Genomic DNA, 16,286 nt, shown 5'->3' with positions numbered 1-16,286 from the left:
TGGGGAGCCCTGGTCCCGGCCCTGGCAGGAAGAGGCAAGGGGGGCACGTGTCCTATTCCCGGGAGGGTGATCCAGAGGGCACCAGTCCCAGCCCTGGCCGGAGGGGTGCAAGGGGGCACCAGTCCCAGCTCCAGGAGGCTGGTCAGTCCCAACCCTGACAGGGGAGACCCGGGGGGGGGGACACTGGTCTTAGTCCCAGGAGGCCAATCCGGGAGGCACCAGGTTAGCTGGTTGTCATGTTCTCTGTGGGCTGCCCCGCTGGAGGCGGTGGCTCTTGTTCTCCCAGCAGCCCTTGGCCATGAGAATGGGCAGCGCAGGGTCCTCAGGCAGGGAGGAGCGGCTGCCATCGGGTGCGGAGGAGCAGCTGAATGGTGGGGATCAGACACTGGAGCTGACCGGGCGGCACCTGAAGCGGCTGCCAGGCCCAGTGTGTGCCCTGGGCAGCCTGCAGAAGCTCTACATCAGTGGCACTGGGTTGCGGGAGCTGCCCGAGGAGATCGACGGACTGCGGGAGCTGCGCATCCTGGCACTGGACTTCAACAAGCTGGAGGAGGTACCTGAGGCATTATGCCGCCTGCCCCGTCTCACCCGCCTCTACCTGGGCAGCAACCGCCTCTTTGGCCTCCCTGCAGAATTTGCCCAGCTCCAGACTCTGCGCTGCTTGTGGATTGAGAACAACTACCTGTACCATTTTCCTCGGGCCTTGCTCCAGATGCCTGCACTGCAGTCCTTGCAGATGGGTGACAATCGACTCCGAGCACTGCCGGGCAGTCTGCCGCGTATGACTGGCCTCCGGGGACTCTGGCTTTATGGGAATCGCTTTGAGGAGTTCCCACAGCCCCTGCTCCGCATGTCCCAGCTCCATATCCTTGACCTGGACCGCAACAAGATCATCGACTTCCCAGACCTGGCCCACCTGAAGGGGTTACGGCTCTTTTCCTATGACCATAATCCAGTTAAAGCACCACCCTGTGTGGCTGACACTGTCACCCTTGTGGGCGATGGGGCCCAGGAGCTGATGGAGGCCAGGGAGGAACGTCTCCAGAGCCTGCGGGAGCAGGAGGAGCAGGATGAACAGGAGGAGAATGGCTCAGAAGCCATGCAGGGCATCCTGAGGAATGACTCCTCTCTGCTAGAGGATGCTGAAGGCAGTTTCTCTGCCCTGGAATGCTCCCCAGAAGAAACATGAGAATGGGCACTACAACAACATGGTTGCTGCTCAGAAAATCTGGTGGACGCTGGTGGGCTGGTAGATCCGCTTCTGCGCTGCAAGGGGTGAGAGTTTGCATGGACCATCTCTGGCCATGGGTAGCCACAGTCTCCCAACTAGAATCATGGGTAACTACCAGTCCAGGGAGTCATTATCTTCTTGCATGAGACAGGAAAACCATGAATCAAAAGGGTTGCTGTTTCCTTGCTGGGACCACAGACAGCAAAGTGGAGCATCATCTATCTGCAGGAGTGCTGGGCAATCACTGCACCCCTGAGGCATCCTGCATAGCCACAGGATGTGGGGGTTGGCAGGGTTGAAACCACAATGCTGTTGTGTTGGATAATCCCATTGGACCAGCTCTGTGGGAGGATGGTCCCTGTTTGAGATGGGCATTGATAAGAGCTGGCCTTCTCAGAACAGCCAGCCTGTGGTGGAAGCCTGGAATTGAAAGGACTTTAATGTGACAATCTGTGGCTGTTTGGTTAGGTATCTATGAGTGATCCCTGCTCCTAGCCAACCGGCCCATTGCCACGGGACTCAGATGCAAGACAGGAAAAAGCCATGCTGTTTGGTTTGGTGGTTTTTTTTTAATTCCCTTGGACTCCACGCCCTGGAGGGCTACAGGGTTCGAGTATGAACAGAAAAGCTTCTCACATCCTAGAGATTCCTATTCTGCTACTGGAATTAGACTCAGAGAGAAACGTCTCCCAAGCTGCTCCTTCCAGCTGTCAGCTTTGAAAAGAAGCTGATAGGAAAGCCTTGTTTGTGCACAGTACTCGCTCTCTGGCCTGGAAAGGGTTTTTGCCTCCGCTCTTTGTATGGTGGGAAAAGGAGCCCCGTGTGCTGCTTTGCAGGCTGCCTGGACTTTCCATTCCCTTAAATGGGCACAGAAGCAAAAGCTGGTATGAACTGGGCCACCAGGACTGTGTGCGTCCGGGGCAGTGGGGTGGCAGCAGCAGGACTCTCTCCAACTCTCCCTTTCCTCCTGGGGGTGGCAGGCTCATTCTCATTCCCCCACGGGCTAGATTTGTACCAAATCTAAGCAATAAAAAGTAGAAAACTGAGAAAATCTGGTAGTGAGAGAAAGAGGCTCCCAGGCTGATTCTCAGGGAGGCTGCTGCCAGGATGGTTTATTTGGAAAGAGTATGTAAACAGACTAATATGGCCTGGGGAAAGGGAACTGGGTTCTCAAGCATCTGTGTTATTTTTAACATTTTGGGGAATCCTGTTTCCTCTCTCTGCCCGTTTCTGAACTGTACTGTCTTCTCTGCACTCTTCCTCACTCTACTCCATCCCTCCCCCTGCCGCTATCATCTGTGACTCCCTCTGCAGTGTTACTCCTCCCTCACTTGGAGCTAGGTCCATTCTCCTTCCCTCCTTTCCATACCTCTCTCTGAGCTCTCCTCCTCCCCTCCTCTCCTCCCCTCCACACTTCCCTGGGCTGTGTTCACCCTCAGCCCAGCTTCAATCTCAGTAACTTTATTGGCATGGCAAAGTATACCAGTATTGCCAAAGTTAATACACTTTGTCAAATCTCTGTGCCTTGGTCAGGAGTAACTGGGTTTTATACCATGTGGCCACTATGATCTATTGTGAATTTGCTGGCTGGGGGCCAGGTAGCATTAAGACATTTCCACTGTCTTTTTTTCTTTCACTCAAAGTTATGTCATTTTTCTTCTTTGCTTTGCCGCAAAGAGTCTTGCTATTTCTGATCACTTGGAAAAGTCTCCTCTTCTTCTTTTGGATCTCATGCAGCAGAATAAAAAGTGCCTGTCAGTTTCAATCTCTCCTGTCACCGTGGGGTACAAAATTGCCCATCCCTGGGTTTCTAGTGGAAAGTGTCCTGGTTTTCGTTTTTGCTTTGGGATCACTGCTTCAATATTTGGTGAGAGCACAGCTCTGTTTTACACATTGCCCTGTAGATAGGGGGTCTGCTAGTGTGAAGAGAGCTAGAGCAATCTAGCTGCTTGTGTTGGTGATGTTCTCTAATCCCAGTAGCTAACATACTTTTCTTTTTTGGGGCTTCATGCTGTGTCTGGAAGAAGGTGGGAAGATGCTGCCTGTGTAAGAGTGGAGGGTGATTTTAGCAGTGCTTATGTCCCTTCCAGTGCAGCCTGTGTGCCAATTGCTGTACTCCCCACTCCCCACCCATAAAGATCTAGCAGTAGTTTTATCCGTGGGTTGAAGGTAGCCAGAGGATTTTAAAGGTCTGTAGCACATCCGGTAGCCCTTCCTGCTGCATGACTGTGAGGCCAAGGTGTGGCTTGTTCAGATGGGTTCTGCGGGTGTCTGCACAGTAACATTTTAATTTGCTTTGGGGCTTTAAGCCTGTGATTTTTGGTCTTTTCTAGGCTGATCTGACGGGGCCTGTGTGCTGCTGTAGCAGGTGTCTCTATAGCAGGTTCAGGTGCCTTGGGTGGCGATTAATCTGCCCAGTACTGATAACAGGAAGAGTATAACTCGTGTCTCTCAGAACTGCTCGGTCCCTCTCTGCGTCATTTTTGCTCCGGGGGATGAATTGGTCTGTGTGACTAGGGGAGGCCCAAACTGCATGATCTTGGTCCCGTCTGCACCTGAAAACCACGTTCTCCCTCTCTGTTGTTCTGTCTGAGCCATTGGGTATCTCTTTCTGAGTCGTGCTCCCTCTGTCTCTATTTCAGCGGTGTCCTCTCTCTCGGCCATGTCCTCTCTCGCTTGCTCACTCCCATCTCATTTGAAAAGCCCTGTGGCACCTGAGGATGTGCCATCCCAGCTGCGTACCCTTGGTCATGAGTAGAGAGGCTGAAAGATCAGGCCAGGGAGCAGACACGGGTGGTGAGAAAGGCTGACTCAAGCTGCTGTTGGAAAAATGGATTCTAATTGTGCTATCGAAATGAGGGCGGGTGGAGGGGAAGACAATAACTCCTGACAGTTACAGCCCTTAGTGCTTCTCTGGCCCTTGTATTTCAAAGGACTGTACTGATCTGAGCTCCAGAGTTCTCCTGCCCCCATTGTTAGGGGTGTATTGCCTGTTATCCCCATAGCACTCCGCAGTGATCTCCTCTCTAAGCCCACTGCTGCTGCCTGCCCTGGCTAGCTTGGTGCACTGGGGCATGCCTGCCTGAGGCTTAGCGCACACATGGGTTTATTAAGCTGGGTACACTGAAGCTAAACTGCTGCCTGGGAAAGGCCTTTTATTGCTGATTGTCCAGACTCCGATGAAATTGGTGGTGGGGATTCCTGTACCTCTTAGAGGTGTTTTGTTTACCGAGATCAGGAATGTTGCTTGACTGGAGTAGTTAATTCATTTCCCCTCTTCCTCCTGGTTTGAGTCATTTCTCTGCTCTCCTTCTCTTGATCAGCTTCAAGTGGTTTTATTAGTCTTCTTAAGGGAACAATTTCAAATGATTTCCTTTGCCGTTTCTTATAGTAACATCTGGAGTCAGCAAGAGGCTGTCAGGTTAGGGGAGGGGATTGAGACGCGAGTTACCTTCCTCCCCCTCTGCCAGAGGGGGACATTGGACTGGCGACAGTTGCTGAGTCAGCCCAGGAATCTGGTGTATGTGTGGCAAGAATGCAGGTACCCACAGGAACATTGCTTGTGCTAAAGGCTGACTGGCCCTGATTATAAATAAATTAATGGAGATATCCTATGTCCTAGAACTGGAAGGGACCTTGAAAGGTCATTGAGTCCAGCCCCCTGCCTTCACAAGCAGGACCAAGTACTGATTTTGCCCCAGATCCCTAAGTGGCCCCCTCAAGGATTGAACTCACAACCCTGGGTTTAGCAGACCAATGCTCAAACCACTGAGCTATCCCTCCCCCCCCCCCCAAAGCACCTAGAACACCCACTAACAACTATTGTCATCACCTTCTTTTCAGGGGGGAAATCCACCCCACCCCATCCCCCAGCTCTGGAGTATGTAGTACTCTGGCCAGCAGTTAAGAATCTATTGCTTGATGTGACCCCCATTACAATCTCCTGTGCTGTTCAGTGATCTTGCAGAGCCAGGAAGTCTGACTGAGCATGAAGTCTAAATCCTACTGCCCATTTGTGAAGGTGGAGTGAATTTCTACTGTCCTGCTCCAGCTGATCAGAGCAGTGAGTCTATCCCATCTGGTATTTCACCTCCTTGAGGCATCAGAGCAGATCAGTGATCAGCTGGGCCAATATCCCTCCTCCTTGTTATAGTATAATAGACCTGTGGTCTGTCTATTCTGGTATCCTGCCTCTGGCAGTAGCCAGTATGCTCCCCTGCATGATACATCTAATTGTGCAATACCATAGCAAGGCAGTAGGGGGCGATAATGTTTCCTGATCCCAGACGGGGATCAGCTTTCACTGAAGCATAAGAACCTGTGGATCTCACTGAACTCTTTTCCCCCATAACATCCGGCAGCAGTGAGTTTCACAAGTTACTTGTTGGAACAGTCCAAAGACTTCAGACCAAAGGTTTACATTTTTTATTTTAAAAACAGTCAGAGTTGCAAGACGTTTTAACTAGAGCTGGTCAAAAAATGTTCAGATGAGACAGTTTTCTCAAAACTTTCTGCGGGAGCATAGGGATTTTGACAAAATGTTGTTAAGAAATAAAAGTGGAATTGAAGTGTTTTGTCAAAGTGAAGGTCAAAGTGGAATGTTTTGACCTTATTGAAATGGAACATTTTGATTTTTCATTTTGAAATGACTTTATTTAGAAATTTATTTTGTATTATATCATTAACATATAAACTCTTTCAAAAGTCAAAATCTGAACGAAATGTTTTGTTTGACCTGCAACTAAATTTTTTTGAAAATTTCATTTCATGGGAAATTTCACATTGTTTTGTTTCCATGTTGGTGTGGCGCAAAACCAAATTTTGAAATGTTGGAATTTCCTGCAGAATAAAAAGGCGGCGTTTCAACCAGCTTTAATTGTAACCAATAAGACTGCAGTATGCAAATGAACTAAAGTCAAGTGCACTGAGTGATACGGAATGTTTGTGAGTTGTGAAGTTCCAGAATTGTGTTGAGATCTGGGAGGCCTCTGTCTAGGGTTTTATCCAGGGTTGGCTTTGTTGCCTATGCATCAGGTGTGACACAGCTATGCTGCCCGGTATCATAAGTTCACATTCCAGCTGGGTTGACTTAGCCTTTTTTCTGAAAGAGAGAAACTGAGCACCAGCCATTAATTGGAGTGGTCCGGTTTGCTCTGTATGGACATTAAGATTAAGATTTTGCCCCTGCTCTCTGGTGTTCTAGCACAGTGGTTCTCAACCAGGGGTACATGTAGCCCCTGGGCGTATGCAGAGGTCTTCTGAGGGTACATCAGCTTATCTAGATATTTGCCTAGTTTTATAATAGGCTACATAAAAAGCACTAGCAAAGTCAGTGCAAACTAAAATTTCATACGTCTTGTTTATACTGCTCTATATACTATACACTGAAATGTAAGAACAATATTTATATTCCAATTGATTTTATAATTATATGGTAAAAATGAGAAAGTAAGTAATTTTTCAGTAATATGTGCTGTGACACTTTTGTATCTTTTTGTTTGATTTTGTAAGCAAGTAGTGTGAGGTGAAACTTGGGGGTATGCAAGACATTCCCATTCCTGAAAGGGGTGCAGTCACTGTTCTAGAGTGTGCTGTTTCCTGGCTGCATCCCACCTTTCACCCCAAAGGTGGGCTCTATTCAGAGGTGCTATCTGAATGGTTTATAGCAGGGGAATTTTTTGGTCAAGGTATAGTCAAGGTCTGGACTCCAGAGAAACATTTTTCACACCTCAATAACAATAATGATAATAAGTAAATAAAAAGGTTTCATGGTCCGTTCGAAAGCCTCTGGCAGTCTGGATTTGGCTTACGGTCTTGTCTATTGACTACCCGGTTCATAGAGTCTGAAGTGCTTTGGGATTGAAGACGCTATAGTAATACAAGATAGTGGCATTCACACCTCTATGTACGAATGGGACAACCTGCATGTATAGAGAGTGGCATGTATGCACATCACTGCTTTCTACTGAATAAAATCAGAAATGTTTTTCTGTATGTCAGAGGCACTCTACTGCTGATAGCTAAAGGAGATTCCCTTTTAGCTCAAGGAGCAGGCGTCTATGCTTTTTGAAGCAGGAGATCTGAGTTCTATCCCCACTATCACTTGGAAGGTCTGATTTGGCCCCAGTGTGCAACATAATGACAAGCACAAAGTTCGTAGATGGCCACATTTTTGTTGCAGTCCCATAGAAAGGCATTTGGATGCTGAAATAACAGTTTCCCCTCCTTCTTGCCCTGCTTTTTTGTTGGGGCCATTACTTCTGCTGCTCCCCAGCTCTTCTGCCTGGCTGCCCCATGCTACCCCCGTGAGTCTGACTTCCCCAGACTCCCTCCATCTATCTGCCTGCGCTGTGCTTCCCTTGTGGCATTAGACTGCCTATTTTTCACTCCCTTGGAGGGCATTAGCTGGAGGGAGTCGAGAGAGGGTCCACAAAAGGAATGGGATCCAATCTGGGAGGCTGGTTTCAGGCACAACAATTGCATCTGTACAGGGGTTGGGATTGGGCCTGCATTCCAGGAGAGCATTTGCAGGTCTGGTCATGAGCTGATCTGATGCTGCAGGAATCCAAGTGAGACTTCACAGCCCTAGCACTGTATGCAAATAGCTTTGGCATGTGTGCATCTTTGGGTCACAGTATAGAGCATAAGATTTGTATGTATATAAGCGGCATATTCTCCAATATCCAGCGTGCGCTGCTTTGTGTCTTGTTTTAATCACAGTTGTTAGGAGCATGCTTCTGTTTCCATCTGCTCCTGCTGACTGCAAACATAAGGCAGCCTAGGAGAGAGGAAGTCTCACTTTAGAAGGGCATAATTCTGAAAGGTTCAGGGTAAACAAAACTAGCAGGTTCACTGCAAAAGGGATTAGCACATTTTGTTACCTCTCCCTTCAGAGAACCCTTCTCAGATGTACAATGTCTGCTGGAAGAGAAATACGAATCAGTCGCATTGACTGTGGCAAGTGCAGGAGCGCTGACAGCTTTTTTGCCGCCCTAGGTGGCGGAAGGTCCCGCCCCTGAAATACCGCTGATGACTGGGGTGGCCGTAGATCCGGCTGCCGCGGTTGCCGACCCTCAAATGTTAGCGCGGTTGCCTAATGGGTTGCGGCCGGCCCTGGGCAAGTGGTTTCGTATGACCATTCTGCTCTTTACACTGAAACAAGCCAAGCATACGCAAGACCTGATCCTCAGAAGGTATCAGTTGGCCTAGTTCCATTGATTTCAATGGAACTACACCAATTTACCCCAGCTGAGGTTCTGGCTCGCAACTGGATTCTATTCCTTCTGCACTGATACCATCAGCAGAATTGTGTACTCAGGGTCTGTCTGCACTGCAGTCAGGGGTGTGATTGCAGCATGTATAGACATACCCAAGCTAGCTTTGATGGAGCTGGATCAAAGCTAGCTCGAGTAACGATAGCAGTGAATCTGCGGCAGAATGGAGGGCAGCTGCTTGAGTGTGTCCCCAGGGTCCTGGGCAGGTGGGCCTAGCCCAGGCAGATGCCTGTGTTGCTGTAGCTTTACTGTTCTTGTAACTGGAGCTAGATCAAAGCTCACTCAGGTCTGTCTTCACATGCTACAGTCACATCTCCTGATTGCAGCCTAGCCATGCCTTAGTTCCAGTCATTTACACATGTGCAACCCCATTAAAGGCGAAGAGGTTTCACCAGTTTTGCTGAGGACATAATCTGAAGATAGGGGGCTGCAGAGATGTCAAGAAAGGTCCAAGTTGGCCTGCAGAAACTCTCTAGCTGGTGATGATGTAGAAGAAGGAAAGAATTAAATTTAGTTTTCAGAGCCTAGGGTGAGTTTTAATGGCTGGCTTCTTTTTACTTGTATACTAAGCACATTTGACCTGGAATCATTGAGAGGCGACAGATGTAGAACATCACGGTGCCATTTCTATAGTGTCACTTTTCAGAGTAGAATCACACTTTAAAGTCAATAAGTGAATTCTGATAAAGGTTGAGGAACCTTTGCCATCAACCTTGGCTTTGACCAGTATATGTTCTGTCCTTTGGACTGGTTCCTTAGCAAGACTGTTGCTTTGTGGATAACACAGATTAACTGTGCTGTTTACAATCTAATGCACTGGCAAAGTTTGCAGATTCCTCTGAGGAATAACAAAGGCCGTTGTCTAAGATAACCTTTTCTGGGATTCCATGTCTTGTGAGTGTGGCCCTCAGTTTGTGGTACTTTCAGTGGTGTTCAGGATTTCCAATTCCAAGAAGTTAGTGTAATAATGCACAACATTCATATCGAGTCTGTTGTTCCACACAAGGAAGCAAACAACTGTCAATGGTCTGCCATGGTCTTGTTGGCATTCCATGAGGTATCATTGGCTCACTTGTATTTTTCATATATCTTAAAGCATATTGGACAAGCTGGTCAACTTGCTGACATGTACCAAACCAAAGGAATAGGTCACAGTTTCTTTGCTCGCCTTTCTGCATGCCTGTTAGCCAGAGGTTATGGGCCTACTACAGGAGTGGGTGGGTGAGGATCTGTGGCTTGCAATGTGCAGGCGGTCAGCTTAGATAATTGTGATGGTACCTTCTGGACTTAAAAGTCTCTGAGTCTATGAACCCAGTTGGAGAGCTTCTCAGTGCACATGGAACACCTGTTCCGGCCAAATAACCCATCTTAGTGGATTGCCACCCTTGGGCTCATGCTGCCAGCATGAGACAAAGCCAGAACTGCCTGAGTTCTGAAGCGCTGAGGTATGGGCAACTCCTGCTGTGCCCTCCTGCAGCGTGTGGTCGGCTCCTCAGTGTTCCATGGCCAATTCTTTTCAGACTGCCTTCGGTGAAGGGGCTGCCTGGGGACTTGCCAGCTTTGGCGGTGTTTGTCCTGGCTTTTGGTGATGCTTCAGCAGTGTTGTGCTAGTTTAGCTATGTATCTTTTACTGGTTCCTCGAGTAATCTTTCTTTCTTTCTTTCTAAACTGGGTGTTCAAGACCATGACCATTGGTGGTGGGGCTATCAGAACTTTGATTCCTGTGCTACTGCTCCTTCCAGAGTGCCTAGGCAAAGACTGACTGGCTGCCTGTGTCACTAGTGCCCTCAGGGCCTTGGGCCTATCTCCTCTACAGAGCATCCTTCTGTGGGTGCAGCAATGAGACACTTCTCTGAACTCATTGCAGCTCTTTGGCACTGAGATTAGCCTTGCAGTACACTGTCCTGTTAATGCGCTTGGGCTTTGTGCCTTTGAGCTCCCACTCCTCTGGAGTTTACCCTTGACGCCAGTATGCATATAGAATCGTAGGACTGGAAGGGACCTCGAGAGGTGCTCTAGTCCCCTGCACTCATGGCAGGACTCAGTATTATCTAGACCATCCCTGACAGGTGTTTGTCTAACCTGCTCTTAAAAATCTCCAACCATGGAGATTCCACAACCTCCCTAGGCAATTTATTCCAGTGCTTAACCACTCTGACAGTTAAGAAGTTTTTCCTAATGTCCAACCTAAACCTCCCTTGCTGCAATTAAAGCCCATTGCTTCTTGTCATATCCTCAGAGGTTAAGGAGAACAATTTTTCTTCCTCCTCATTGTAATAACCTTTTATGTACTTGAAATATATATTATGTACATGACTGGCCGTTGTACCTGACACTGACGCCACAGCTTCTTGTGCGCTGTCTTGTGGCCGTGGGCTCTTAATGATGCGTGAATGCCTGTGTGTGAGGCTTTTAAAGAGAGAAGTCTCACTCTCTTGGTTGCTGAAGTCAAAGACCTAGGGTGCAAAAGGTCTCAGTGATTGGGAACTTCATTAGCTGTAGTGGGTAGATTGACATCTTTTGTGCCTGGTCAAGTCTTCCATATTCCACAATATGCTGGAGCTGTGCCTTTCCAGCCGTTGGACCAGGAGGTCTCCTCCGCCCGGTCTGCCAAAGAAGACTTAGCATGCTGGCGATAGGCATTTCCCTGCATAGCTGCCTTCTAGGGGAATATAGGGTGTAGAAGGGAGAGGTAGGTAGTACTTCTGAAAGTCAAGACAGTTGCACACTTTGAGAGGTTCTTTTTCATTGGTCTTCACTTTACACCCGACTCTCCCCTCTGGCTCCAAGTAGCAGCTAGTATGCGACAACGGCCAGACCCCAGAACACTGCTTTGATTGGTGGGCTAACCCAGGGAGAGGCTGGCTTTGAAACCAGTACAATAGATTCTGCTGTTCCCAAGAGAACTGTAGCTAAATGGCTCCATTCACATAAGAGCAGTTTCGGCAACTGTTGTCAAATCTGTCTCTGTTCAGGTTTTCAGTGCAGCCACCTGGCTTACTCTGCATTCATTTACCAAGCATCACTGTTTAGGCTTGGCTTTTCGGCAACAATCCAGGCTTGATTTATCAGTGCTTAAACTTCCTTCAAGGTTGGGTGCACCATGATGCTCGTGCCCCCTGGATTTTATTTAATCGGGATATCTCTTGAAATTGTCCAGCAGTTGCATTTTTAGGAGATATCTTATTCTTCCATATTAAAAATCTATTACCTTTCAAGGCACATATATCCCTTGTTTTACTCTATTATTAGTTCCCATTGCAGTATCCGGTACAGTATGGTTTAGTATTCAAGAACAGAATCAAATGAGATGGTATCTTTGGAGAACAGGAAATCACTTGTCTGTAATTTTTGTTCTCCTCCCAGTGGATTACTGCTCTCCTCTCCTCCCTGCAGACCTGAGGGCTCTGGAGTTTCTGCCTAATAGTTTTGCTAATTGGCTGGTGGGATTATTTTTGCCTCTTGCTTTGGAAGGAACTGACCAGGGAACAAGGAGAGGCAACCTAGTCATTGAGTGAGGGGGAAGTGGGTGCGTGACTTGAGACATCCTTTTACGGGTACATAACTGCTCAGAACTTCACGGCTAGGAGAATTCCCTCCTGGTCTTATGCTGGTTTTATACACATAAAATCAGTAATCCACTGCCATTGATGGGCCAGATGCCCAGCTGGTGCAAATCAGCATAGCGTCATTGATTTCAGTAAAGCTATGCCAGTTTACACCAGCTGAGGATTTGCCCCAAATCTTAAGAACATATAAGAACATAAGAATGGCCATACTGGGTCAGACCAAGGATCCATCTAGCCCAGTATCCTGTCTTCCGACAGTGGCCAATGCCAGGTGCCCCAGAGGGAATGAACAGAACAGGTAATCATCAAGTGATCCATCCCCTGTCACTCATTCCCAGCTTCTGGCAAACAGAGGCTAAGTACACCATTCTTGCCCATCCTGGCTTATAACCATTGATGGACCTATCCTCCATGAATTTATCTACTGGTAGTCTTTTTTGAACCCTGTTATGGTCTTGGCCTTCACAACATCCTCTGGCAAGGAGTTCCACAGGTTGACTATGCGTTGTGTGAAGAAATACTTCCTGTTATTTGTTTTAAATCTGCTGCCTATTAATTTCATTTGGTGACCCCTAGTTCTTGTGTTGAGAAGTAGTAAACAACACTTCCTTATCTACTTTCTCTATACCAGTCATAATTTTATAGATCTCAATCATATATCCCCTTACCCTTCTCCCCTTCAAAAATGAGACTTCATCTCTCTGTTTCCATTTTTTGGCAATGAAGCAGGGATATTCCTTTTTCAATATCTAGCAGTCTACCCCCTACTGCTAATTCCAAAGTTTTGCTTTGTTCTTCCCCTTTAGTTGCCTCTGTCACTTTCTGATCACTTCCTGGCACTTCAGAATTTCCCATGTGGTCCTGCATGTTCATTCTTTCACTGGTGTTATCAGTGATGGATTTTTGTTTTTTTTTTTTAACAGCTTGTCAACGGGCCTCTCTCTCCATGGACGATACACAACATGGCTGTCACATCTGCCATTGGAGAATCCTGCAGTGAATGGTTATTTCTGGATTGATCGAAATAATTCATGGCTGGATTTAACTCTAACGTGGGGATCAATACATATATCAATGAAAGTGCTTGTAGCCAAATACCATTGCCTGTAGCTCCTTTGCCGTTTGTGCATAATGTTCCCCTGTTGGGGTGAATGAATTGGTTGCGTAACAGAGGGCTGGCCCTTCTGGAAGAGCAGAATAAGTTCATTCTTAAATGCATCTGCTTGTAGCATCTGCTGTTCTTTTGGATCAAAGTAGATAAGCACTGGACCTACTTCTTTTCTGATACCTTTGAGCCTGAGTTTCTTCTGTTTTCAGAGACCTGGGCAGGTTAGGCTAAACAGACCAAGTATTGTCTCTAGCTCTGAACAATAATCCTGTGGGTCATTCCTTGTTCCTGATTGTAGTGATGGTAGTTTGATCCCACCTGCAGCAATGCAACATCTGGAATGCAGATCACACTTTTCCTTGGCCTAAGATGTGCCCCTTTGGCAGGTGATTTCTAGAGCGTCCCCCAAATATTTGGATGATGTCAAGTGACTGCAGCTCTGTTGAGTCTTTCATGTGTCTCATCAGTCTGGTACTGGAATTTCTTTTATGCTGAACTGATGCCAAAAGGTGGACAAAGGAATTTGTTCTGGTTAAAATCAGTCAAAAATAGACTCATGATGACTCTTCAGAAAGTTGAATTGCTTAATACTCTGGCCTCCCATCCAGTGCTCCAAAGTCACGAGCAAATTAGTGTAGGTGTAATATGCCAGATGCTCAGCACAGACATGTTGATCGGCACCAGCTGAGGATCTAGCCCATTGTCTTCCAAGTCTGGTGTAATGTGGACATTGTGTTACTCTCCTACGCTGCTGAGGGTCTGGACAGACTGAGTTTGCCTGTTTGAGGCTTTTTCTCTAACTGGTAAATAACAGTTTGTAAATGACTGTTTGTAGCTCCTGTCATGCTATTGACAATCCCTGCTTTTATTGCGTGGTCTAATTCCTGCTGGAGGCAATTGCAGTTTGCAAGTGGTATTTTTCTTGGTGTGCTGATGGCAGGGGTGGCTGCTGGATCAAGATGAGAGAAATGTTTACCTGAAAGAATATTCAGTTCTCGAAAACGTCAGCATGCTCTGTGAGAACAGCAGGTTTTGTAATCTCAGCTGGAGCTACAAAGAATCTTAATATAATACATTCAAGGACTGAAAAGCAGCCAGATCTCATCAGCTGAGAATTCCTCTGGCAGCGCATAACAGAACCCCTGCACCACCACTCAGCCCCAGTGTAGGGGGCGTGATGGGGTTTAGAGGGGCAGTGGCCAGGGTGTGTTGCGCTGTGGTTATGCTCAGCATGTGTAGGTCACAGCTGCCCGTCCCAGGCGAAAAGTGGCATGGATGCACTCTGAAAATCAGAGAGCAGTAACCAACTCCCCAGTGCCTCCCCATGCTGAACAGCTGCCTGTGAAACTGTGCTCAGCTCCAAACATGCTTCCAGGCCCATAACTGGATGTGGCTGAGTGTTTACCGCAGGCTTACGGGTGGCATTTTTCAATCTACTTTCTAGTTCTTCTGTACCATTGTGCTTAATGGACCTGCAAAGGAGTTACAGGAAATTGGGCTGATGCCCTTTCTGCTTCTTCACGATGGATAAATAAAATACCAGGAACGCCAACTCTGGTTTTGTTGGGGATCTTGGAGGATGTGTACTTATGCTGAGTGCCTCATTTTTATGCCGTAATTAAAGGGGAGAAGGTGCTCAGGCTTTAACAAGGTCGCCTGCTCCACAGTGTTAATTAGACATTGGAGTTCATAAAAATCAAACCAACCCAAAAGAATCTGAAACAGTCTAACTCAAAGTCCCTCCTTGGGGCCTGAGCCAAAGCCCATTTGAGGTCAGTGGAACAACACCAACGGTCTTTGGTTCAGGCGCTTGCTCAGCTTTCACTCCCTGGGCTCCTCTGATGGCCACCATGTTACTAGATTTCTAATCATCGAGGAGGCTTCCAGGCTTAGGCCTGAATTTCTAGTGCAAAAAACAAGCAGAAAAAGCCCTTTATCCATCACAAAGGCTCAATAAAAGCCACACGTCCCCCAGTGATTCATCCTGGGCCCATCACCTATAAACCGTTCACCTCCACAGCCTGACGCATGTTTGTTGACATGTGGATGCCAGGGTTTGAAATGTGCAGGGCAGGGGTGTTAAGTGTCTGTCCCACAGTCTGAGTATCTGTTCCTAACGGGAGATTAATAGGTGTTTGGCTTGAACGTGACTTATTTGTTTCTGAGGCATTGTTAGTGCCGACTATCAATCAAAAGCTCCCTGCTGTCAGAAACACGGTTCCTGTCACCTGCAGTCTAATGATGGGCCTGGATTTGTGTGGCTCAGAGCTGCAGACCTGTGCAAAGCAACGGCTTTTATTACACTTGGCATAATTTCGGCATTAGCAGGTTTCCTTCCTGCACATTTTCTGTGCCCATGGGGGAGGGGAGGGTGAAGACTCTGTGGCTTGCTTCAGTTCCTTCAGCAATGGGGACTTGCCAGTGTTTTTGCATGGCTCTTCCTTGCTTGAATGTGCTTTAATCACCTTCCATTCCAGCAGCCATTGCTTTTAGCTGGGCTTTTGTGACTTCCGCAGGTCTGGAGAAAGCCCCAGCTTTCTCTAGTAGCACCATTTCATCGCTGTCTGTGCAGCTGCTGTCTTTAACCGCTTTCATTCACTTCCATGCTGGTCAGGTGCCTCTGTGAGTCACTCCTTGCTCTTCAGGGAATATCACAAAATTAGGTTTGCTTTGGGCATCACGTATTTTTCCTATTAACCATAATACACCTTTAGTACTGTGACCCATCCTCGCCAGGTCTTTTTCACCAGCCCTACAGTAGCAGCACTTTTATCCTTCAAATTATGGTCTGGGGGACCCAGAAAATGTCGGCTCTGCGGGGTGTCTGAATCTTTGTTCCCTTTCTGGGCAGCTCCCAGATTTCCAGCCCATTGGAGGTGCGGGAAGCCAGTCAGATCCCTGGCGGTGTAGATTGCCATGGAACTGGTTAGTGCTGACACAAGGGCCTGTTTGAAGTGCCCTAGGAAAGCACAGTTAGCAGCATGCTGCCATTTCCATCTGCTCCTCTCAGACAGAAGGTTGTCGAGCAGGCGCCTAAGTGTGAACACAATTGATAATTGCTGGGTGGACCAGAGGAGCCCTTTCTGTCACAGTCGGGGGCAGGA

At 47.6% G+C, this 16,286-nt stretch overlaps 1 protein-coding gene across 1 annotated transcript; it reads left to right on the top strand.

Moving 5' to 3' along the window:
- Nucleotides 1-41: 41 nt before the first annotated feature.
- On the top strand, nt 42-2,276 carry LRRC10B (leucine rich repeat containing 10B). The gene has a single exon (XM_034767627.1). The coding sequence runs from the start codon at nt 299-301 to the stop codon at nt 1,187-1,189; it is 891 nt and encodes a 296-aa protein (XP_034623518.1). The 5' UTR covers nt 42-298; the 3' UTR covers nt 1,190-2,276.
- Nucleotides 2,277-16,286: the final 14,010 nt, after the last annotated feature.

The sequence above is a fragment of the Trachemys scripta genome, chromosome 4, assembly GCF_013100865.1.
Source record: "Trachemys scripta elegans isolate TJP31775 chromosome 4, CAS_Tse_1.0, whole genome shotgun sequence".
Classification (NCBI taxonomy): Eukaryota; Metazoa; Chordata; order Testudines; family Emydidae; genus Trachemys; species Trachemys scripta.
Note: the sequence above shows the minus strand (reverse complement) of the source record. Positions and strands in the feature narration are given on the sequence as shown.